General features: G+C 42.2%; 1 protein-coding gene across 1 annotated transcript; it reads right to left on the bottom strand.

Annotated features, from left to right (window-relative positions):
• Nucleotides 1-1343: 1343 nt before the first annotated feature.
• On the bottom strand, nt 1344-18809 carry pdlim4 (PDZ and LIM domain 4). Its single transcript, XM_077591448.1, has 7 exons — nt 18520-18809; nt 14140-14291; nt 10204-10285; nt 5499-5818; nt 5232-5392; nt 3411-3549; nt 1344-2032 (listed from the first exon to the last, which is right to left on the bottom strand). The coding sequence occupies exons 1-7, from the start codon at nt 18610-18612 to the stop codon at nt 1828-1830; spliced, it is 1152 nt and encodes a 383-aa protein (XP_077447574.1). The 5' UTR covers nt 18613-18809; the 3' UTR covers nt 1344-1827.
• Between the last annotated feature and the right edge of the window lie 5601 nt (nt 18810-24410).

Here is a 24410-nt window from a genome sequence, read left to right as displayed (position 1 = left end):
GGTGCACAGGCCAATTTCAGTAGTAGTTTTCAGGTGTGAAAATGTCAAAGAGGAAGCACGCTCATTTTGTTTGCAGCCAAAAAATCACTTGCTAAAAACTCCAAATCAGTTCAAGAAGCAGTGCATGTTGCAGAAAATAGTTTTGCAAAAGTTCTGCACAGCAAGCAGAACATATCTCAGCACTTTGGAGTTTGAAAGGCGCTTTTCTGCTCCAATTAACAGATTTAAAAATACAAACAAATTGCAATCGCTCCTTTTTGTGGATATTAATGGACATCCATTGCAGAGATCAGAGGCAACACCCTTTATCACATTCTGGATTAAATCAGGTCATCACATCATGGATTTCTATACCAGGACTTCATTTTTAAGGTAAGTGCTAATCTATGCTTCTACATATTGTATTAATACTTGTTAGCACTGTGTTGTGGATGATTGCATTAAATGCTTGCACTTATTTTTTTACATTGGTGGGTGTTACGCAGTCTGTCAAATTTAATTATTTTTAAATTATGGTCTTCTGTGTTTCCCCATAGTTTGGTTTGCTCACTCAAAACATTCCTTTAATTCAATACTGCTAAGATTACAAATATACAGTCACAATTTAATCCTGCATAATAATACAAATATTCGTGAGAAGTGCACTTTTCAATCAAATCATTTATTGAAGTCAAAATGGTCCAGAAAAGGAGAGTTAATTATGATCAACCATGTAAATATAAAGCCCACAAATCACATTTCAAATGATTATAGTAGTGTAATTTGGAGTTGCATTTGTTATTTCCTAAACAGATTTTGCATGTATTGGCACAACAATAAGTTAATAAATGGGTGTGTTGAAAAGACAAGAACAAAAATACAGAAGAAAGCACAGTACGTGTTTACAGGATATGTACAACAGTTTAAAAAAAAAAAGAAGCAGGCATCGGTGACAATTTCATGATAGTCCTTTTTATAAAAAACATTTAAGACATCCTTTTTATTAGTTTCAATGGTATCCCAACATTCTTATTCCTTTATTTCTCACCTTGTATACTTTTTTTATATGAGTGGTTGGACTTTAACTTGCAGATATTTTTTAAGCTTCATCTTGCATGTAAATATGTAAGACTTAAGTGCAATCTTTTCATTGGCCCTCCCAGTTGGAGTTTATTGTCAAACTAGGCATCAAACAAAAGAGAATAATTTAATAAACACTGCATACCTTTGCTAAGGATGTCATTACTAGGGCTTTTACAATATATCTTGCTTTCTTTTTTTCCATTTAGTTGTATTGTGGCATATCACAGCTTGATTTCCTGACCCATATATTGCTAATTGTTGTTACTATATTGTGAGATAATCGGTAAGGAAGATTCTTCTAGTTATTACTGTATGTTTTTATAATCTTGTTCTGATTTTCTTCATAAAACACAGCAAAATGTGTGGTGAAACTAGAAAAAAATAACTAACTTTAGAGTTATGAGCACAGTCATGGAATGAATTCAACTCGTATGTCAAGGTATAGTCACAGATGTCACTCAAAGCCTGCCGCGCAAACGTGGCCTGGAAATTGGAGCGTTAAAACATGGGAAAAGAGAAAGAAAAAGAAAGTGTTCTCCCCCTCCTGCGGTTTTTTTTTTGTGTTTTTTTTTGTTTACACTTGCAAAGGCGGAGCTGGCATGCTTGCATATGGAGCCGTTTAACTGGGGTTAGAGTTCAGCCAAACAACGTTCTTACATTCCACCGGCGCTCCCAGTGACACACGCCTGCGTTGCATCGGCGCTACAAATCGGAAAAAAGTCACGTTCTCCAATCCCCCAAAACGCCGTCGTTCATTCCGTATCCTCACATGATCTCCACCTTGGAGTTGGGGTAGACGGCCACCACGTCGTAGCCCTCGGGGGGCTGCACGCGGGCCTTGGCATGCGTCTCGCAGTACAGGTTTTCCTCGATGAAGAAGTAGCCACGCTGCTTCAGGTTGGTGCCGCAGTCGTCGCAGGTGAAGCACTCGGGGTGGTATAGCTTGTCGCGGGCCTTCACGATGGTGCCCCTGGAAGGACAACGTTCAGTTCATGCGTGACGAGGAGCGTGTGCAGTCGATTGGTCGCCGGTCTTTTGGTCGCCCCGACCGCGACAACGGGCGACCAAAAGACCGACGACAAAACAAGGTAAAACAACACGGTCTACGCATCAATAAAAGCCAACAATGGCCATGAGCAGTTTCACTGAGCCGACGTGTGAGTGTAGAAGAGTTTGTATGTACATGCGCTGTCCCTTTAAGAAGCTACGTCCGTCAGGGTCTTAACAAGTTATCCAACAAAAAACAATCAAAGTCCGGGAAATGTGGAGCTTTTCTTTAGCCTAATAATGACTAGGGCATTAAGTATGACTAAATAGTAATTCGCAGTTTGTATTTAGGGAATTTGAGCAACGATTTAAATGGTAATTATCAATAACCTCCCGGGCGACCAAAAGACCGGCGACCTGTCGACCGTGTACTGACGAGGAGAGTCGGCGTTCAATCGGATGCGGTGTATTTTTGGATGGTGTCCTCCAATGAAAAAGGTCTCGATAGGGTCTCGCCAGATTGATCTGTGTTATGTTTTTATTGTGGATACCAGAGGTGTGTATTGCCTTATACCTATGATATCGTTGTTATCGCAATTCTCCGGTCCCAATTTGATCCCGATGAATCACGATACTACACATTAAGTTGTGATTTTTGTGTCTTACTTTTGTGAAAGTTTCATCAAAATGGACAAAAGTATATGTACACCCATTTATTTTTGAAACCTCATTCAGCACTAAAGTAAACATGTGGTCTTCATCGTATAATTTTCTACGTTTTTAGTTCGGACGTGCTTTGTTACAAACCAGCCTTAGTCTAGACTGCTGCCGACTAGTGGTCACAGGTGAAAGTTTAGCCACCTTTCTACCAAAAATACGCACTTAAAGAAATGCAGAGGGCTCTTGTATCCATACGAGAAACATTCATTAAAGGTTATGCTTATCTGACAGATGACTGAGTTTGACCTCCTAATTGATGGCAGCTATGACTTTAGTTTTTCCGCAACCCTTCTTGTTGGAATTAGTTTTTTTTTTTACGTACAGAAATGTAAACAAGGTCACAAAAGGTCCGTCTTTGTTCCTAATGAATGCACGGTTGTGACATCAGCACCCGGACTTGCTTTTACAAGCCAGAGGGTTTAGCGCAAGCTTTTGTACGCATCTTTGTGTTTTTTTTGCAATTTGGTGGTGAATCAGACTCGACGTCTTGACTCGCTTTGCCTGTCGGTGCACGTCGACCCCGTTGTTTTGAGTTCTTTGTTTGTCCCTGCTCAAACATTTTACGTGGACTCGTTGGGTGTTGGCGATGGCGACTGAGTTGCAGTCCATTTGTACCCGACCGAGATGATGTTTGTACTCACACGATGCCGTTGGAACAGCGCGTGCACTGCGGGAGTTTCTGAAGGCCGGGCACGCCGCTCGGGAGGGGGCTTCCCAGTTTGGGGACGGGCGATCGCACCGGAGATTTCAGGCTCCTCATCCTCTCCGTTGGAGAAACACCTAAAATAGGGAATTGTTGCATGAATGGAAGTTTGTCGTTGTTAATAGAAGGTTAAATACTAGGAATGTTCAAAAGGCAATGATGATTAATAAGAATAAAAAAATACATATGCTTGTACAAAACAATAATAACGATTTGGTAGGCCATATCTAAATATTTAATGTTAATATTGTTGTTTATGTGACGCAAAAATATGTGAAGGCCAGGTCTTTATTGGTTTAACAGTTTTTTGAATGACCGTTTTTTAATTGCCCTATTAATTTATTAACTTAATTTATTTTTGCTTCACTTTTTTAATACTTGATTCACTTATTGCATTGAATACAATTAATAATCACATGCGTAACATGTTATTCATCAACAATTAAGTCAAATTTGATCAAATCATAATCATATGAAATCATCCTAGTTCCTATTTAGCCTGTTATGAATGCATGACTGTTGAAATAATGAATTGATAAACATTACATAAACTGTTAATATTGAACATTTTTGCATTTATTTTTCACAGTTGCCTACTTTCTTTATTATAATATTTGATTGGGGGAAAATGAAAAGAATAACATCCAACACAATTTTTGGCCTTTTCATTTTAATTTTTTCCACGAATGACGTAGACGGATTGCTCGGGTTCCAAACAACGTCCCGTGCGCGCCGCGTGAAGCGGACCATCAACGGGCCCGCCGGGACGGTTTGCACTGGCGCTGTAACAAGTGAGCCTCATTATAGCCGAAAAGCTGACATTGCTCGAATACATCCGGGAAGTCTCCCGTGGAAAATCCCCCTTTGTGGCCGTTTGCTGAATCGGCAGTCAAGCTCTAGCGGAAATAAAAAAAAAAAAGTCTACACACCCCATTCCAAACGCTCCACTTTGCCGAAAAATAAATCAGGCCATTTTTACATACCCAATCCGTCTAGACTTGGAATTCCAGTAAAAGGCTGCTGGTGTTTGCTTTGTTCCCATCAAAGGCCGTCCTCCCTCCTCAACTTGTCAATCAACATGACAGACTTTATCGAGTCCCACTAGAAGCAACTCATCTGTTCCCACTAATGCGCTCACTTTGTTTACGTGAAGGAAAAGGGATGGCCATACCCCGTTATCGCTATCTGTGGGAATTCCAGACAGGACATTATTCTGACTTTTTACCGTCCCGAAACCTTGCTTCCCTTTTGTCGGCCGAGCTATTTAAAGATCCGTGGCTTTCGTCCTTCCCTCCCTAGCCAACACTCCTCCTCATGTTTTCTTTCTCTTTTGAGTGCCGCGTGAGTCTATAAAAGGAAAACTATGTCAACATAGGGCCGAGAGGGGATTTATAATGTCGTTACGTGACGAACGTTAGGACGAAGTTCTCGTCTAGGTGCTTGTGGTCTCGCTGGGTTATCATTGTTACCAATCCCTTTTACTTGTGGCCCTAGATTGATTTTGTAAAAGTCAAGATGCTATAACGACTCAGGTAGTCTTACCTGTACGCCTTAAATTATACTTTTGAACTCTTTGACTCTCATCCGTGATGTGGAAATATATTTTAGACATTGCTGCATTTCAATAAGTGGACTTTTGTCTGTTTTTCTTTTTTTTCATAGATTTTTGAACTCTGTTTTCAAACTTTTTCGCAAGATTCCAGTACGTTTCCGTTGCAAATCTTTTGTGTTTACTAGTTTGTTATTTTTTTTTTCTAACCTCCATCTTCAGCCTCCAGGATCCCCTGCAGGTACTTGAAGGACCCGGACTGCTTGGGCTCCGACAGGGGTTCCTCGTAGTCCGTCAGCATCTTGTAGACATGCGAATGCATGTCTACGCCGTCACGGCCTTGGACGGGAGAAGGCGCGGGAGGCTCGGGGCTAGGGGAAAGGGAAAGACCACCAGGAGAGACATTTTGGCTCAGGGTTCCACTTTTCTTTTTGTTTTTCAACTCTCTCAACGGCCATATTTTATTTGTATCCTCACCTGTGCGGGGCGCTAAGGCTGAGTCCTCCCATTTTGCCATGAAGGGATCGGTCCCCGTCGCTGTGGTTCGGGGCGTAGAGGGGGGACGGGTTGTTGTACTGAGCGTGTCCGTTGCCATTGCCGTACGCGTAACTGTGGCCGTTGTTGGGCTTGGAATAGCCGTTGAGCGAGTGGTTGTTGGAGTGTTGCTGATGCTGATGCTGTTGCTCATGATGAGGGTGATGAGGATGATGCAGAGGGGGTGGCGGAGGCTGTGGTTCGGGGGTGTACGAGGGCTTGCGGCTGTAGTTGGTGTAGCCGCTGGTGATAGGCCTGAAGTTCTGTGGAGAAAGTGGGGAAAAACAAGGAATGATTTACATCATCGTGTTTCAGCGCCATTGATGACGCAGTCAAAATCTACTGCAGCCAATGCATTACGCATTGTTTGTTTATCCTCATGATTGAAGTCCAAAAGGTGTGGGCGTCCATCGGCGTCAATGGCAGTATAAATGTTAAAAGATGATGACGTGGTTGTGGAGTTCCACATTCAGCTCTGTTGGAGCTACGCATAGGAATGCGGCATGCTAATGCAGCGCAGATGTAGGCAAATGCACATTTAAGTTGAGGTCAACGCCTCATTAGACGTTTTGCCAGAAAACAACAAGCAAAGCCCGTGACAGATGGACAAAGAGCATCTACTTAGGACATAAATGGATTAAAATGGTGGATTTGCTTTAAGGCCAGGAGTGCGTCCTAATACTTTCACCTATTCCCAGTGGACTAAACAGGTGCTCCAGTAACTATCTTGTTTTATCAATGTGGTTTCTTTTTGGGAAAGTTTTCTTTAAAAAAAATCGATGCATATATTTGAATGAAGAGAACAACTCAATTTTCAGATGGTAGTCTGATAGTGTACTTTTAGCTTCAAGGCTCCTCCTGATGAGGGAAAAGCTGGATTTCATCATGTCTCAACACTTGGCGGGACCACACACGAGCACGTACGCCGCAATCGGTCCTTTTCTGGAAGCTTCCTTTCCTCTTCACCGGCAGGTTTACATCTCGTGATCCAAACGGAGGCTTTGATAGATAAAGTCTGGCCAAAGCAACTTCAAAGAGCCTATCAAGGAGTCTAAAATCCAGGATCTAAATTATTGCATCTGCTTTTTCTGTTGAAACTGGGCTTTTCAAGAGTATCAAAAAGTGACATACGGATAGGATAAAATACAAGATAAAGGAGTAATATGGAAGAGCTGAATTTGAAAATTAAAATCATGTGTTTTGAGACCCCTGCTCGGATTGGACGTGAACCCAAACATTCCCACACATGCACACCCCTACCTAGTTCTCCCGCAAAGCTTAATCCCTCGGGACCCTCCAAATGAAGCCCCTTCTCATGGCGCTCTGCACCACTAAGCAAACACAAACCAGCCCTTCAGGGGAGGAGAGTTAGGGTAGAGAGGAGGTGACAGACAGATGGGCGGCGACCAATTTCATGAATTCCAACTCTACAAAAACCCAATGGAAATCGGTACAAGTCCAATCCACTTGAAATGAAACTCACTTGTTCATTCTGTTGATTTTCCACAACAACAGCCATTTTGACCACATGGAAAATAATCAGTAAAAGTGAACCCGACAATATGATTTTTCTGGATATGACTGCGCTATTGTGCGCAGCAGAGACTACCCTGACCTCATCGAGAGAATCCACAGACGGATTTAGACATTTTAGAGGGGGGGTTAAGCGGATGACGAGGGAACGCAAACAAGCAAATAAAGAAGGTCCCAGGTGCTGAGCTCTTTTAAAAGGACTTTTCCGTCACGCTTGGGTGGTTTCCTTGGCAGAGGATTAACACACACACACACATTTTGGCAATAGACAAGACTCCAAAACCCTCAGGCCATTTTGTATTGTTAGAAACCGGTCAGCTGGAAAGACTACAACTTGGATCTTTTTATGCCATTCCTGGAATTGAGCAGCCTCGATTCATTCATAAAAGATCAAACTATTTCTGATGAAGGCCATTGGAAGAATGGAAGGAAGGACGGGGTCTCAGAAAAGTCCTCCGGGGTCAGAAATATCTGCGACGACATCATCTTTCAGCTACCGCGGCTTCCGAAAGTTTTGCGAATGTATTTCCAAAGTTCCCTGCCAGGAATTAACGTGTAAGACCAACTGGCACGTTACCCCCGAGAACTTTCAGATATAGAGAGGTTTGGAAAAATCTGTTCAAAACAGGGTTTACGACGGAAAATATATTTTTCCCAGGAGCTAAAGTGGACCCTTGAAGCTGAAAATTGCTGACGGGAGATTGGGGTGGGGGTGCGGGGGTTCGACTTTCCCAGAGAAAAGGCAGGAAAATAAGGGGGCAGTTGATTTTGATCTTATTTTAATTCCATGCTTGCTCTTAACAACTTGCGCGCCGTGACGTCTAATACGCGTCATTTTGTTCACGTGGGAACGTGGTCTTCTTAAGTTTTAAAACAATATTTATACATAAGCCATTTCAAGACTGACTCAAGCAATGAGTTAATTTCTTCGCTGCCGACTTTCCCCTTTGAAATAGATTGCACCTGCCACTCAGTGCCGGTGTTATTTACTTGAGTTTGTTGTCTTAAAAGTCAATATTTATTTCTCCCATTGCTGCGTTGTAATGACTCAAATTGCTTCCACACGTCTTTCTGTCTATAATTTTCATTTTGGCTCGGAATAAGTAAACGAGAAAATGATTGTGATACCTCCAGGGGGGGGGGCTACTTTTGAAGTATGGCTGAGTGATGACAGCGACACCATTTTGTTTCCAGATGGGCTTCGCTTCAGGCTATGAGCGTGTCAGCGTGTCCTGAGTTTTGTGTAGTATAAAATCCACTTCAGCAGGAAGCAGTCTTCTGCTGCCTCGCCATTGGCTCATTGTGCTCGTTGGTGACGATGGTGACACGAATACGGCACCTTGCCAAAAGTCCTACATAGCATATGCTATTATCTCCATCCAGCAATTAGCTCAGTGTGAGTCACAAATGTAAATAACAGGGTCTCCATTTGGAATGCAGTACATATGCGCGTCAGTTCGGGGAATGATCGCTGCCAGCCCTCCGCGTTTAAATGAATGGGTTCATCTCCGACGGTTTCCGATTCAAAGGCGGGACAATTATGGAGCGTCTGGTTAAATCATGTGCTTTTAAAATGTCATGTCTGCCTTGCGTGTTCAGTATTCAAATCAAGAAATCAAAATGAACTGCTACTTTGATGATGAACAAACTTTTGTACGGTTCGAATTCCTTTCAATAAGACGTAGTCCACAAATTCAATCATTGGCTGCCATGGACGGTGAAAGGCATCCAATCCATTTGGACTGGGATAGCTGGTAGCAGTGGTTTAATAACGCTGAAACCAGCTATCCCACTTCCGGTGGATTTGATGCCTACGGCCGTTAATGGGAAGAGATCTGGTCTCCAAATGTGATGTAACCTAGACGAGCCGTGACCTTGACTGGATTTCCAATCTGTCTGGCTATTGCAAAACAAAAAACCCTTTGGGCATTACAAAAAAAAAAAAAATCATCCGCTTTCACCGCAAATCTTGATGAACGACACCAGACAATGAGACGGCTTTCACTGCGTCTCCTGAGCTGTAAACAATACTCTCCTGGAAGGAAGCCAAACGTCTATTGATGAGGTGGCGGATAATAAATGCTACCTCAGTTCTTTGTGCGTTTGGCTCCGGTCTATTCAAGGTCACGAAGCTGGATGAAAGATGCGAGTCTTTTCTAGTATTTGGCCTTTTTTTTTTCCACGCCTCCCCGTTCCTTCCATGACTTTCGGAATCGAGAGGAAAGCTCTCATCTCCAAAGGGCTTCATTGTGCTTGGAATATCCTGGCAGCTGCTGGGAACGGAGAACAATCGACTTTTTCAACACTCCTTTTCTAATGCGCTCTATTCCTGGAGCCGCGCTCAACTGTTTCTATGGATGCTGTTTATGATCAACAGTGTCACTCGGTTAATTTATAGCCCCAGATGGCAAGTTGTGGTCTGTAGCCAATGATCATCACGGCCATCAAAAGACCAGTCACAAGTTGGATGGATTTTAGCCAATAAAGTCGAAGTTGCACACTGTGAAATCAAAGCGAGAATAATGTCATTCCCACAGGGATTCTCTCTGAACTCCTAATGCACAAGAGCGTCAAAAAAATCCATATTTCCTATGAAGTTAAGACTTTTTATTACTATTAACTCTTTGCCTGCTGTTGACGGCATTAGCGATCCAATTCATTTCAATTAGAATGAACGTTTGGTCATTCGCTGCTAGTGACAACAACAAAAAATGAAACTGGTGACACACGACTGGACATCTTTCATCATCATATCTTGAAAACTGAACATGGAATTTAGTTTGGAAGCAGATATTTTTGACATCTTTCATCATCATATCCTGAAAGCTGAACATCGAATTTTGTTTGAAAGCAGATATTCCTGGTGAGCTCTACTTTAATAAACTCCTGGCCAAAAAACCCAAATGATATGGCTTTTGGGCGGCCTTGAGCTATTTGAAAACTCACTGTTTACCCTGGTTATAATGTCTCTAATTTTCACATGGTCTTTGAGTATTTTTAACCATCATTTTGAGCAATGAAAGATGGAAATGATACTTCTTCCATTCTGACCAGCACCTTTTTGGCATAGCTGGTGGAAATGTAGTCCACACAAGTGTTTTTAATAAAAGCCTACCTGCAAATCCGATTCCGAGTAAGGGCTCGTCTTGCCGTCTTCGCTAACCGCTGGGGACCAAACTCGTTCTCCCGATCCCGACCTGAAAGACAACACCAGTGAGATTGTCTTGATGATTATCCTTTTCTCTTGAGATGTAATCATTGTGAACCGGGGAAAATTTTTTTCCTTTCCCAATCCCTAAACCGTATGAGACCATCGGCAAAAGTAGTAAGGTCAAAACAAAGCTCTACCAAGAGATTGGTCCTTTACAAGAATTATATTCTCATAAAAATGACATACTCTGCAGATTTTGTACGATCAGAGAAGTTACTACATTAGATAAAGTCGTCAGCACGTCTTAACTTTTCAGTATGAGCCATCGAGCTATTTTTTGGAGGCTTCTACAGAAGGGGGTGATAACTTCATACATATATCTTTACATTGCTTGTAATTGACTCCAGTTGTGTTGACTTACAAGAAAGAACATGACTCACTGACTGGCAGCCATGATGAGATGCATCATTAAAATGTGTTGCTGAGCTGAGTAGGCCTTGTCTGATAAGTTAAGTTACGCCTTGCCTTTTGAAAGGCAGCGAACGCAACACTTTGGTGCGGTTTAAGCCAATAAAACCTGCTGAGTCACCGCCATTGGCTCAGGTTTCATATCGGGTCCGCCGACAAACGACTTGTCGCGTTGTCGCCTCGGAGATTTTTTCACCGCCGCCGTGTTTCTTGAAAGAATGCGAGACGGGGCGTGACTTGAACGGCACCGTCTTTGTGTGAGGCCTTCTTTCGTACGGCAAAGGTTCGAGTCCCGTGCGACAAAATGATCACTTGACGTCGTTGCAGAACCGTTTCCTTTCGGATATAGAGAAGTGGGCTCTTAAACAAGCGCTGTTTGTTCTCCGACGGGGACGGGCAGCTAAAGGACATTTTGGGAAGCAGCGAATTAAATATTTCCATTCAAACAGTTTAGATGTCAACTGGTGATAAAGTCATTTCAATTTACAGCCGAAGGACAAAGAGCCACATGATTAAACGTCTGTTTCACGTTTAAATCTTGCACTGCAAAGACCTCGTTTATTCTACGTCTTTTCGCCCTGATGGCTGGGGCAGATTTGTTGAGTCTGGCGGATGTGGGGGTCGGGGCAACCTGGTCTCCAGCCTCATATTTTTAGCTTTTATACATCAATAAACAAGACATAAAAGGACATAAACGATTACAATATCGGGATGAGTTTCTCAGTCTTTCTCTTGGTCATATTTTCCAGCTCTTGACCGGGTTTAATTTCCTGACGGTCTGTTTTTTTTACAGCGCTCGGATAAGCTTACTTTGGCTTCTTGAGATAGGTCGGTCTACGCAGTGAGGATGAGATCCACGGATAGAAACCCATCATCTCCAAATTGAGACCCAATAACCGCACAAATCCTTGTCCAGGTCATTGGTCTCTCACGGTTAGTGTTGTTTTGCTGATGCGAACGTAGGCAAGGTCATTAAGATCCATGAGCTAAGCGTTGAGAATTATAATGACCGCCCGCACCTGAGTATGTCTAACAGGGGAGACCGTGTCTCGGTAGTCCTAATGAAGTGGTGTTTTTACCGAACCACAAAAGACGGCCTGAAAAGTTGGAAGGGGATGAAGTGAGTTTCTTTGGGCCTTTTGTCCCTGTTGGAGTCCTGTGTTCCTTTGGTCCAGTGCAGCTTTGTGAGCAATTCCTAAACGCTGAGTCATAGGTCAGAGCACCCAGCACCCGGGAAACCAGGACTCTTGTAAACTTTTCTCTGCCTGCTGTCTGAAAATTCTTAAGCCCTGGAAATGAATGTTCCTACAACCTTGGGATAAAAAAAACACATCTTGACCAATCTACTTCACTCTGGAGAAGGATTACGCCAAAATGATTTGACAGATTTACGGAGAAGACGGTGGAGGTCTGGGATACGTGCCAAGGGAAAGATCCAGGATTTTTTCCCCCCTTAATTACTCATGGTCTGAGCTCCACACGACGTTCTCTGTAGAATTTGCATTGACTTGTTCCACCTGTTCAAGTTCAGTCTGGATTTAATCCTGACATTTTTCTTTAATGTCCTAAGCACAATTGAAGCATAAGCAGGGGTGTCCTTTCATGAACAAGACATACTTTCAGTCCGAGCTTTCGGCACGTCCATCAGCGGGGGGAATCCATCCAAGCAACCTGGCACTAGTCCCAAGCGCCATCTGCCTCCTTAGGCCGGCGAAACCGCACAGATTTCTCCAATAAAGCCTGGCAGAAGTGAAGATGTAGGCAGCGTGGATATAAAATAGCAGGATAAAAGGAAGAGGGTGTGGTTTTAGCTATCGCCAAGGGCCACAGGTACACGGGGGCTTGATCGGCAGGTTCTTCAGAGTCATTGCAACTTCGCTTTGAGACTAAGAGCAATCATAAAACATAAGGAAACTGACTCTAATGAGCCAGGGGGGCGCCATTCCAAATATTCTAAGAAATGCAGCCCGTGACGCTAATGGATGCGGAAACATGCGGAGAAACATTCTTGCATTACACAGCAGACCTCAGATCCGTGGAGCGCACTGTAATTTGCCTTCCCAGGCAGAGTCGCAGACTCATATTTGTCCATCGACAGCAACGGCAAATTACACGTCTCCCATTTCTGCTCCTTTTGACTTGGAGTACGTTACGGCATAGGCTTTTAAAGGGGTGGGGGTCCCTCAGAACGCTTGTCCTTTTATTGGGATTATGTTCCTGAGAGTCAGCACGAGGAGGCTAATGGCTGCAATTATTTCTTCTGAAATATTTCATATGGCAGCGGACCAAAAGTCTGGATGGAATGCTAGATGACTGCTTTTTACCGTTGACTTATTACGCTACTCTATTTGTTACTTTTATAATAATGACAGACACCTTAAGTGGAAGCTACTTTAGAATTTGATTGGATTTCCACTGATGGGCAGATGTGCTTTTCCTACTGGCTTTAAATTCCTCCTGGCTTTCCTCAAGTCTGCCAGCAACAACTGCGCCTCTTCTTATTTTCCCTTGGTTGTGAGGATTCACTTGGCCAGAAATACCGGATCAGAGCGGCTGCAACACATGGTTTGGGGGAATCTTTTCCATAGGCGACTCCGCTCAAGAGCCTGGCCTTTTCCGCCTTAACAGCAGCTTGTTTCACCTCCGTGCTAAATATTCCCAACGTGAACGCCTCAGCCACCCTGCTGGCCTTTGACGTGCGAAACTCGCAATGTATAATTATTCAAGCGATACTATGTAACCGTCAGGTTTCATACCAACTGCCAGGCTGTCAAACTGAATTTTCTGGCGCTGATACCGATCTATTTGCCTGTCTGTTGCCATCATTCAACTGACAAACAGTATTTCCTTCTTGCTTAATTCTTTAGCCGTCAAGTAAGTCATACCGCAACCGAATGGAATAAACTTGTCATCCTTAATGCGTCTTTTTTTGTTTTATTACCCCATTTTTTAGAATCCAGTTTTCTCTCGACGTGGTACAAAAACACTCGTCGACATAAAATACACTTTGTCAGCGTTATCCTAATTGCGCGGAAAGTTGTGACAGCTGCACAGAAGCTCCATTTTAGTCACTTCTCGGATTGACACCTCGACGTGGACAAACCGCCGCTAAGGTGCTCCGCTGCCTTGACAGAATGGATGCAAATGAGCAAAGTCGAGGAGAAAAGTTCCTGATTTAATGCTTTGACTTTCCACAGTGAACTTACAAGCAGAGAGAAAGACTCCTTGTTGTCTGCCAGTTGGCAGCTTTCAATTGTAAACGAGTCAGAAACCACTGTTTTTCTTTGCGCTGCTTCTTGATCCCTGCTTCTCTCGTTTTTAACTCTTTCCGAGTCAAAACGCAAGTCGGTACATTCACGTTTTTGCAATTATGAGCCATAGCTTTGCCTTCAATGGCAACATTTGCTGTACTAGAAAGACAGAAGAGAATACCTGCTGATCATGAGCGTCAGCTGTTGAGTGCAGTTCTTGATGCGGTTCTGGGCCTCCATGTGGGTCATGTGCTCTGTGACGTCGCCATTAATGGCGAGGATGGTGTCGCCCGGACACAGGTCTCCCTGGGCTGCCTTGCTACCGGCCGTCACCTGCACACAGCGGACAGCCATTAATGCTGCTGTGAATTTTTCGAACAAGGACTTTGTCTCAAGTAGAAGTTCAATCTTTTGGAACTTCACTAGAAGACGTCTACTAGTGATAAACCAATTCCCCAATGAAGGAATGTCATCCCTCAGCTGGTTTGAACCTTTTGACCATTCCAACTCTGGTCGGAAATCAGACGCCATGGAGACGCGTCTGATTGCAGCGCACTCCAAAGCAAAATTACAACCTGCTTCCCCAAATTGCGCCCTGAGCCAAGAAGATAGTACTCCAACGTTGCAGTTAAAGAGTGCCTTCTTGGTGAAGTACTTGCAGTTTAGCTTCGTTCTTTCATCTTTTCACCTTGATGACTAGCAATTTTAAAAGTATCTCGTGTGTAATTTAATCCAAAGTAATATTGCAGTAATTAGCCATCTATGACAAGTGTAAAGGCACCAATGGACCTACCATGTTGCTACATTTCATATAGACCAGAAGGTGTGTGAGTAGACACCAGGTAATCGGTACCTTTGCATATTTCTCTTCGCCGTGCATTCAGACGTCAGTCTTAGTCAACATGGCCATCACAGCTCGACTATACTGAGGGTTAATTAGTCCTGAAACCGACATGACTGCTCCAATTTGACCCCCCACTGCAAACCCCATGCACTTGTGCAGTTAAGTGTTTTTTAAAGGGAAAGAGCTGAAGTTCACGCTCCATGAAGTGCTAATAGCCGAGTCGTGTGGTTCGCATGTGGAATTCCTAATTTACGGCTTCAGACTGCACCACTCGACCCCATCACCATTACCCCCCCACCCCTATCCCACTTTTACCCGTGACTCAATTCCAGTAAACTGAGAGGTCATTGTGGCAAGTAAGCGCGTGTGAAAACAAACACGACACCTCAACACTACAACACTATGTGCTTTTTGTCCGAGTGGAAGTGGGCCGGCTCCGTCTTGCTTGAGTGGACAATCGCCCGACGGGAGGTCATGGTTTACCCACGGCATTTAATCACCACGTATTTGTAGATGTGTGTGTTTGTAATGTCATTGTGTAGTTGTCAGAGATATTAGGATCATCTTCACAATCCGTGCTTAATGCCTGATACTTAAAAAGTACTGAAAGGTACAAAGTCTAAGCTACAGAGTAACTAATGTCTGACACTTAAAATTAATCTTAAAATCAATTATGCAATTTCAATAACGATTCTTCAAAACGGTTGTCAATTTTTTTCCTCCAAAAATGTTTTTTGTGCACATTATAATGTAGCATCACCAAATTCTCCAATTCAGTTGTCTGGATGAATTTGGACATCGTCAAAACAGTTAATTTTTTCCCAAAATGGCTCGCCTCCAATGCAATCTGCGGTTTTCCTGAATTTTATTAACTCGTTCACTACCATTGACGGTAATATACGTCTAATCCAATATAACTGGGGGGCTAGAAGTGATTGTACGACAAGGATTTAACTTAAAATTGAGGTGCGTTCAAAACCTTACCAAGCAGAACAACATTCGACTAGAATTGCTGTCAGCATTTGCCATATAATAATTGCTTCAATGTTATCCGAAATGGAAAATGACTCATATCTATTCTCAATTCTCTCTAATTAGTAATACAAAAATGCTACAGCACCACAATGACGACATTTTTTGAGCTAACTATCGAGCCGGTTTAAACCTCAACTGTAAAATGAAAGTTTTTCCACCAGCTGAGGACAGCCCTAAAGCTAATGTTTGTTTCTGTCACGTTGTTGCAAATGAACTTTGCGTGCTCTTGCCTCTTTATAAGTGGAGGCACCCGACCAGTCCGTAATTGAAACTTTACGACATCCTCATTAAAGCTTATCGAGGTCTTAAAGACCACATTGGTTCTCCTTCTTTCTCGTTTTCGGAGTTTGCGTGTGCTATCAGTCAAATAGGCGTCCAATCAGTTTGAACCGGACATGGAAGAGTTGAAATTAAATGGACGTGCACAACCAGAAGGGCTTTATAATAATACACTTCAATTTTATTGGGTGATATTTTAGCTCAAAGCATTCCCCGTGACTGTTTTTTTGTTCACTTTCATGCATTTGCTTGGCTTTTCTGTATGTTAATAAATAAAAACAATAGAGCTCTGAGCAACTGCATAAAATACGAGACGCAACTAACGGCGACAAAGTGCAGCAAAGTGTGCTTTCCACTGGAATGTGGTAGACCGAGGTCAAAGGTAGAAGGGAATGGAGTTCTTGAGCTATTATTGTGCTAATTGTTCACCTATTATTTTTTCTTACAACAACTAAAGCCCTGCATGTGATCTTCTGCAAAATGACATTTTCAAACCAAAATGGCAGATTTTCCAGTTGCGTTTCGAGGGAAACATTAAGTCTTTCTATGCTGAAGCCAGGTGAATGATCATGCAAGTAGTGTTGCGCTGTTACCGATATTTGTATATTTGATACCCATAAAGCAGTAACATGCCGTTAATGATTTAATAGGATTATTTGCCTCTGGCTTGTTTGTGCGAGCATGTCCCAGCAGCAGACTACTGGCGTATTTAACACGCCTGCACAAAATGCCACGGCTGTCAGATGAGTGACAAAAAAGTGTTTTCCGGACGCCTCTCATTTGTGGCTCTCTCTCTTTTTGGGCAGCTCACACCAGGTTAACAAGCACATCTCAGCATATTGGCACTTGCCACTACCCGATCAACCATCTTCCATCTTATTAAACCATCCGTCAAGGATTGAGACCAGCAAATGGACGTAGACAGTTGATCAGATAGCCATTGACGTCGACAGCTGCTCGAGCACAAACAAACGTAGCATAATGGACGACGCCAAAATATTTTTTGAACGCAGGATCCAGATAAATATGCACCAGCTGTGCACTCTCGTCTCATTTTTCTGGACGATTTTTCTTTGAGATTTAGCTTAGAAACAATGTATAAGATTTTGTATTGTTTGTCAGTGTTTGCATTTGGTCACTGGCAGATTGCAACAGAGACTGGAAGAGTTCAAGTAAGGCAGGAAAGTGGTCATCCTTTGTACATTTATTATTCCAGTCCTGGACTGTACAGTTAAAGATTGTAGAAGTTGGATTATGGTTCACCTGTAGAGTCTATGTGGGTTCATCTTGAAATTTGACCCAGATGAGTAGGCTTACGAGGCAAAATCAGTCTTTAGACTCTGTGTATTTGGTGATTTGACTACTCTGGGGAGATGGATGGAATGGGGGGCCGGTTCGGGGGGGTCATAATTCTGTTCATTGCCCCAGCCCTGTAGTTATAGAGGCTTTGCTTTTAAGGGGTGGGGGTGGAACACCTGGAATCTTTCAGCAGCACCAGTGAGTGCTGTTGAAAAAACAAATGTCAGCACCCCCCAATAGACATGCACGCGCACGTACACACACACACACACCCACACACACACTCACCTCCCCAACCTCTGTGCCTTTTCACGCAGCACTACCATGTGTTTACCCTGAGCGGAATGAAGCGAGCGGCTACTGGTGGAACCTCTGCCAAACTCGTTGAAGCCTGACCCATATACGGGAGAGTTCGCCCAGGTTCTGCGTCACAATGGCTGGATTCTTCTTTTTTTTATCTTAGGGCTTGGATGCCAACTAGAAAAATAATTCATTGATTGCGGGGCGTTGCTATCACCAAATTGCATGAAATCATGTCACTGCCATTCCTTTCAGTGGAAATGGATTGGATCTCTATTGCTGTCAGCAGCAACCGATGAGTGATTAAAAACATTGATTAACCCGTAAAACAAAGCCATGATTTTAAATTGTAAATCTCCCATAAAATATTAATCGCAAACAGAATCAGACGATAACATTTTAGGAATTAAGAATAGAACAATATATTACAATATAGTACAGATCCAGATTTAATCAAAGCAAAAAAACTAATCTACATGAAAACACTCTAAACAAAACTAAGAAAAATAACAATTGAATGACAAATAATACATGTTTTTTGGTGGAAATAAAACAAATTCCATTATGTATCATCGCACTTTTCAAATGTGACTTTGTGACAAATGTTAATTTAATATTACATCTAATTCCAAATCAACATTTGGCAAAGATAACCAGTTAACCAGAAAACCTGGCAACTGCCCCACAGTACTTTTAATAGGATTCCTTCATGAATAATTGGGTTAGAATTGTCAAACTTGTTTTCCCACTATAGAAAGTGAAGAAAATTGGCATCCACAAAGCAAATAGTGCCGGCTAACCTACCCTGGAAATGGTCAGCGGCGTGCTGAAGTCACGTCCGCCGACTAGGCGAAAACCCCACGGAGAAGGTCCCTTGAGAGTCACGCTGTAGGGCATTCCGAAGCCGGTGCCGATGCCGATGCCGATGCCGATGGCGATGTGCCTGGAGACTGTGACAAGAGCAAATATCCAGGCGGGGAAAGAAGGCCAACGTCGTGCTCCGTCCGAGCTGCTGCTAGGCGACGCTCTCCCTCCTGACAAAAACTCTGACGAGCTCTTGAATCAAGTTTAAATAACGAGAGCCGCCAGTGACGCGCGTCATGGGGGCCGCTCTCCCTCCTCCTCCTCTTCCTCCTCCCTCTCCTCCCTCTCCTCCTCCTCCTCACCCATTCGGGGCCCGGGCCCTCCCTCCGCATCCTCCCTTCAAGCCTCTTCTCCTCGTCGTCCTTCCCTTCATTCTGCACTGTCATTTGGTTCCCTTAACTACCATTGACAAACATAGACATCAAATCCATTGCAGTGATCATGTTTCACTTCCACTGACGTGTTTATTTGAACAGGAACGGCCACTTCCTGGTTCCTTGACAGTCACCCCAGTTCAAATGGATTTTGACCAGTCAGAGAAATAAGTCCCACTCTAAGTAGTTGACATGTCTGATTTGTGAGTGACATATTTGTATGAAATTCATCGTATGTTTTCTCAATGCAATTTTTTTTGCTTTTATCTGAAGCTTGCGCATTAATAGATGTTTCTTTTATCCGCCGTCTTGCCTTTTAATTAACTTTCATGACAGCAAGTCAGAGCTCGCTTTTGCACTCCTCACAAAACATTTGCAGTCAATTTGGCCTGCCCGTAATAAACACCAGCAGTGTGCAGTAAATAGAGGTGCTGAACTATGTAAAACACAGTAAACTAACCACTTCCACTTTGTTATTTCTCACTACAAAAGCATCAAAGTGCCCTTTCGCCCTCGTCAAACACTGACACTAAACTATACGAAGTTGAAACGGAGAAAGAAGAAGGGGAAGGAATGAAAATGCTACTTGTCTGGACAGCAGTTGGTCTCGTATGTCAGGGTTGATTTATTGTTCTATTTGTTTGGAAAGCAAAACCTTTGATTGTGAGTGACTTTCCCTTCATTGGTCGGTAGTGAGTAAAAAAAATATTCTCTGTTGTTAGGCGGGCGCTTCTGATTTAGCATTAAAAGTGGAGAAAACAGAACGTTTGTCAGCGTTCAGGCCTCGACAAGTACGACGACCTCATCCGACGGAGCCTCTTAAGTGGCCCATGAGTCTTTTGCAATGGTCCCTTTTTGGATTCTCTCATTGTTTGAGTCGTCTCGAAAGTGAGTCACCCAGTTTCTCACTTTGCAGAGGGATGATCTCAGGCATTCCACGGCGGCTCTTTCAGACAACTGCTGGACCGTCTCGAGGTCTGAGTCAACCTGAGGCGGCGCTCTACAAGCGAACACCCCGCCGGGATTGCGTCATCCATCATAACATTTGCTTTTTCCGTTGTGCTGCAAACTTGCTACTGCCCCACGAAACGGCAACGCGTTGAGATCCCAACGCCCTGAAATGCCTTACGCCACGTGTCAAAGTGGCGGCTCGGGGGCCAAATCTGGCCCGCCGCATCATTTTGTGTGGCCCGGGAAAGTAAATCATGAGTGCTGACTTTCTGTTTTAGGATCAAATTAAAATGAAGAGTATAGATGTATATTAAATTTCCTGATTTTCCCCCTTTTAAATCAATAATTGTCATTTTTTAATCCATTTTTTCAGTTTTTTAGTTCAAAAATCATTTTGTAAAATCTAAAAAAATATATATATAAAAAAGCTAAAATAAACATTGTTCAGGGCTTTTAATCCAGTTCTTTTAATTCATGTATTAAAAAAATCTAAATATTATATCTAAAATGGTCCGGCCCACATGAGATCGAGTTGACGTTAACGCGGCCCGCGAACCAACCCAAGTCTGACACCCCTGGCTTAAGCCATTTGTTCAAATCCATGCACGATGTTGAAACTCCTCGTGGACGGCATGTCAGGCCGAGCCACAAAAACGCATTTTTTTGTTTTTTGGGTCAGTATCTCTGCATTCCGTCAAGCTCGGTTGACATCAAGGCACGCGGTTTCGCGTGCGGATGCTTAGTTGACCGGCCGTCGAAGCGCTCCTTCCTGCATGTGTTGAAGCAATCAGGGAGCTTAAGGAGAAAGATTGCAGGCCCCCAGGTTCCCTTAAACAAAAAAAAACCTCCCCTTGGCTCACTTTAGGTTCACAAAATCCCGGTTACTCGGAAAATGGCCGACTCTGCCAATCAGATAACCGTTTCCAAGATTTATCTGTAATTAATTTTTATTAACCGTTCGAAGGTATTGCAAAATTATTTCCAGGCTAGACGTGATGTCAACGTTCAGCAAAATGAGTTTAAGGTGAACAAAGTAGTTGGATTGTTCTCTCCTTGGCTGCCATTGACGGCGACAGTTCAGGTTTCGGTGTCCAATTCATCCGAATCGCTGCCAGTCCTCCCCGTAAAAATACAGCGGACATTTATCGCCATCAATAGCAGCCTTCCCGGGGGGGGGTTCCTTCTTGGTGACTAAATCACAGAATCCCAAAAAATCTTTGGTAGTTGACCTAAATTTGAGCGAGCTGGTGTCCGCCGGGGTTCGGCGTAATGAAAGCATGTTGTTACTGTTGGCAGGTGAGGGGGGGTTCCGCCGCGAAACCCGAAACTCAGCTGACCCCTTTCAGCTCCTGACCGCCGTTCAATCAAAAGAAAATCAAAGCCCCTTGGCATTTTCCTGAGCGTATTTGCGGTTATGCACCACTTAAAACCGGGATGTAAATCCAAGGTCCTGATAAAGCTTCTCCGTCGTAAACGTTCGCCTTCTTTGCCTTCTTCCATGGATGACATGACCTGACAGGGGTATGCGGTACAAGTCTAGGGTCTGGAAGTCATTACTTCCAAGAACGCTTGGGCCTGGGCTCCTTGTAAAGTCAGCGTCCTTGAAAATCCAGCAAGTGTAAAGTTGGCCTGGCGAAAGAACGAACGAACGCTGAAGGTGAATCAGTCAGCCAAAAAAATGAGTGATAAATGCCAGGTCGAGGTACGGGCCAATCAGATGGCTTCAAACTGTACTGTACAATTTGACAGTGCAAGTTTGTAGGCAGACAAAAAATAAAACCTAAATAAGACTTGATAGCTTTTTGATAAAAAAAACACATGGAATGAACCTTCCTGTCCTAAAATCGATAATAAATACGACAGCTACGGGTATACAATTAATATAAAAAAGCATACTTCGCTAAAAAAATGATGTAGTTCTTTGATAATTTAAAATAAATAGACCTGTGTCACATTTGATTTGAATGGCAGGCTAACAGTTAATTAAAAAAACTGAATGATTCTATTCAATAAAAAAAAAGTTGATTTAGCAATTTCCCTATATACTAGAAGAAATAAAATATTTGTTTAACTTTCTTAGAAATAAGACAAATGGCTGTTTCACTCTTGAAAATATTTTTTTTTCCGAAAAGTGACAAAAGTTCATGTTTTTATTTTGGAAACAATAAATTAAATTGCACTATTCTATCAAGAAAAATGTTTATGCCTCCTAAAATAGATGGCAAACTATAAATGTTTCCAACTGTCAAATCTCAACTATTTGCCTATTGTCTTTTTCAAACTAGCCTTGCAGCATTTAAGTGCGCTTCCGTCATTGGCGACCGTGCGAAGAAACGGTCGTAAATCACTTTAGCGTCCTCAAATTGGAATCTTTTATTGCTGCGGTAAACATTTTAAAGAGCAAAGAGAGACTCCACTTCCTACCAAAGGCCTTCATAATGCTGACATGAAAACGTCACTGCTGCAGTAAACTAACTTGGGGTGTGTTGACTTTTGCGTCGGGGTGACCTCGGGGTCAGCTCTTCTCGTGGGAAAATATGGCAATCATCATTTTTCCCGTTTTTCTGCTGACTCTTTATTTTCAATTTTAGGCTTAACCAATAGTTTGTCCACTTTTCAGCCTTGTTTTATGTTTAAATACCACTGACGGTGATAGGCAGGGAATGAATACATTTTCATGGATGTCTATTAGTGATAACTCATTTGAATTTGCAGTATTATTATCAGTTATTTGAAGTTCTTTTTGTTGTTGTAGTTTAATTTCTTACTCCATTTTTCTACTTTCTGCCCTTGACAGCTTGATAAATTTCCTCTCGTTTTTCTGTTCTCACTCCAGCACAGCTGCAAACATGCCATCAATCTCCGTATTTGAGGTAGAAGTTGGTGCAGTGGTGGTCTTTTTGCCCCTTTTTGGAATGCATCAAGGGCTCGTTCATGTTACTTTAGATTGGACAAAAGTGACATCACTTGACATGGCCTAAATTGTTCGTGACTTTGGGAAAGGTCTGCAACCGCCGAGCAAAAGCTGAACTAAAAATAAAAGCGCTCGTGACTGATTTATGTCTAGATGACTTGAAAACATCTGGAAGAACTTCATTCGCGGCGCTCCAAAACATGACGCCTGTGTCAAACAGTGACGTCAAGGTCATTTTTTTTATGCTTATGATGAGCTTCCGAGCATGTGGACGTGTGACACGCCAAACATTGACTCCGCCGTGTAGAAAGACGTTCTTTGCCGTGCCTTTTTTATAGCAACAAACAAGTTGCTTGTGGAACAAAAGCTCGTATAAATCTCCATTTTATAGCTTTTTGTTTCTAGCCTTATTAGTGGTTTTGTTCTACTACCATTTTTAATGTACTACTGGACTTGCCCAACAAATTCAGCTGAGTCAAATGGTGTTTTATGGTGTAAATTACAACTTGTTCAGAAAAGATAAATAGCTGAACTGAAATGTTTTGAAACTAAATTTTCAGATAGCCGTATAATTCTTATTTGATTTATTTTTGGACATATGAATGTATGTAGAACTGTAAAAGAAAGTCAATGAGTTTAATTCATTTGAATTATACCCCTCCCAGTGCAAATGAATTGGACGTCTAGCACTGTCAATGGCAGCCAATGAGTTTTAATACAGTTTTAAAAAATATTTTAATCCAAAACATATTACATTTATGGCACAGAATTAATCCAGATTTTTTTTTAAATGATATTACTACTTGTGTTATTTAGGCATGTAACAAACACAGTCCATATCTGACCATAAGATGGCAGCAGTTGATAAATTGACTCAGAATAAAACGTTTCACAAGTATATTATTGAATTTTCAGCCCTTAAACTCAATAAATAAACACAGGAGAAACACACTATTGTGCAAAACTATATTTTTCTCACATGAACAATGTTTCACGGCAAACAATTCCTTCCACAAACACCACAAAACACCTTAAAGGGAAAATAAATTATTCTAATAAAATGTAAGTAGTCAGTAGAATAAAATGCAAGCATGTTATTTTAGGATTCTTCATCCCATAATTATATTGATTTGCATATGTGTTGTGTAAATGGAGTTGAAGTGTTGAATTCCATCCTTACATTATGCAATCGTTAACAGTAGGTGTATTAGTGTAGGTGGTGAGGGATAAAAATGTTTTTAATTTCTCAACAGCTATTTGCTACAGTGCCTCACTATTCTGGAATAAAAATGAATGTTTAGTGAAGCACTAAATGACAATTGTTGAGGATAATCCATTTAACTAATGAAAATATATGATATACAATAATGTATCTCGGGGTACTTTCCTGTCAGATTAAAAGACACCATTCAACAAAAATAATAATAATTATATAATTTATTAATAATGGATGGAGATCATCCATTGCTGGGACAATTGAGGTAAAAACTCTAATTATATATCACATTCCTGTGTAACAAAGGCTCACTTTATTTTAAAAAATCACAAATTATATGCAGAAGGAGGGTGTTCAGATGTACTGTAAGAGAGGA

The sequence above is a fragment of the Stigmatopora argus genome, chromosome 22, assembly GCF_051989625.1.
Source record: "Stigmatopora argus isolate UIUO_Sarg chromosome 22, RoL_Sarg_1.0, whole genome shotgun sequence".
In the NCBI taxonomy this organism is placed as follows: Eukaryota; Metazoa; Chordata; class Actinopteri; order Syngnathiformes; family Syngnathidae; genus Stigmatopora; species Stigmatopora argus.
Note: the sequence above shows the minus strand (reverse complement) of the source record. Positions and strands in the feature narration are given on the sequence as shown.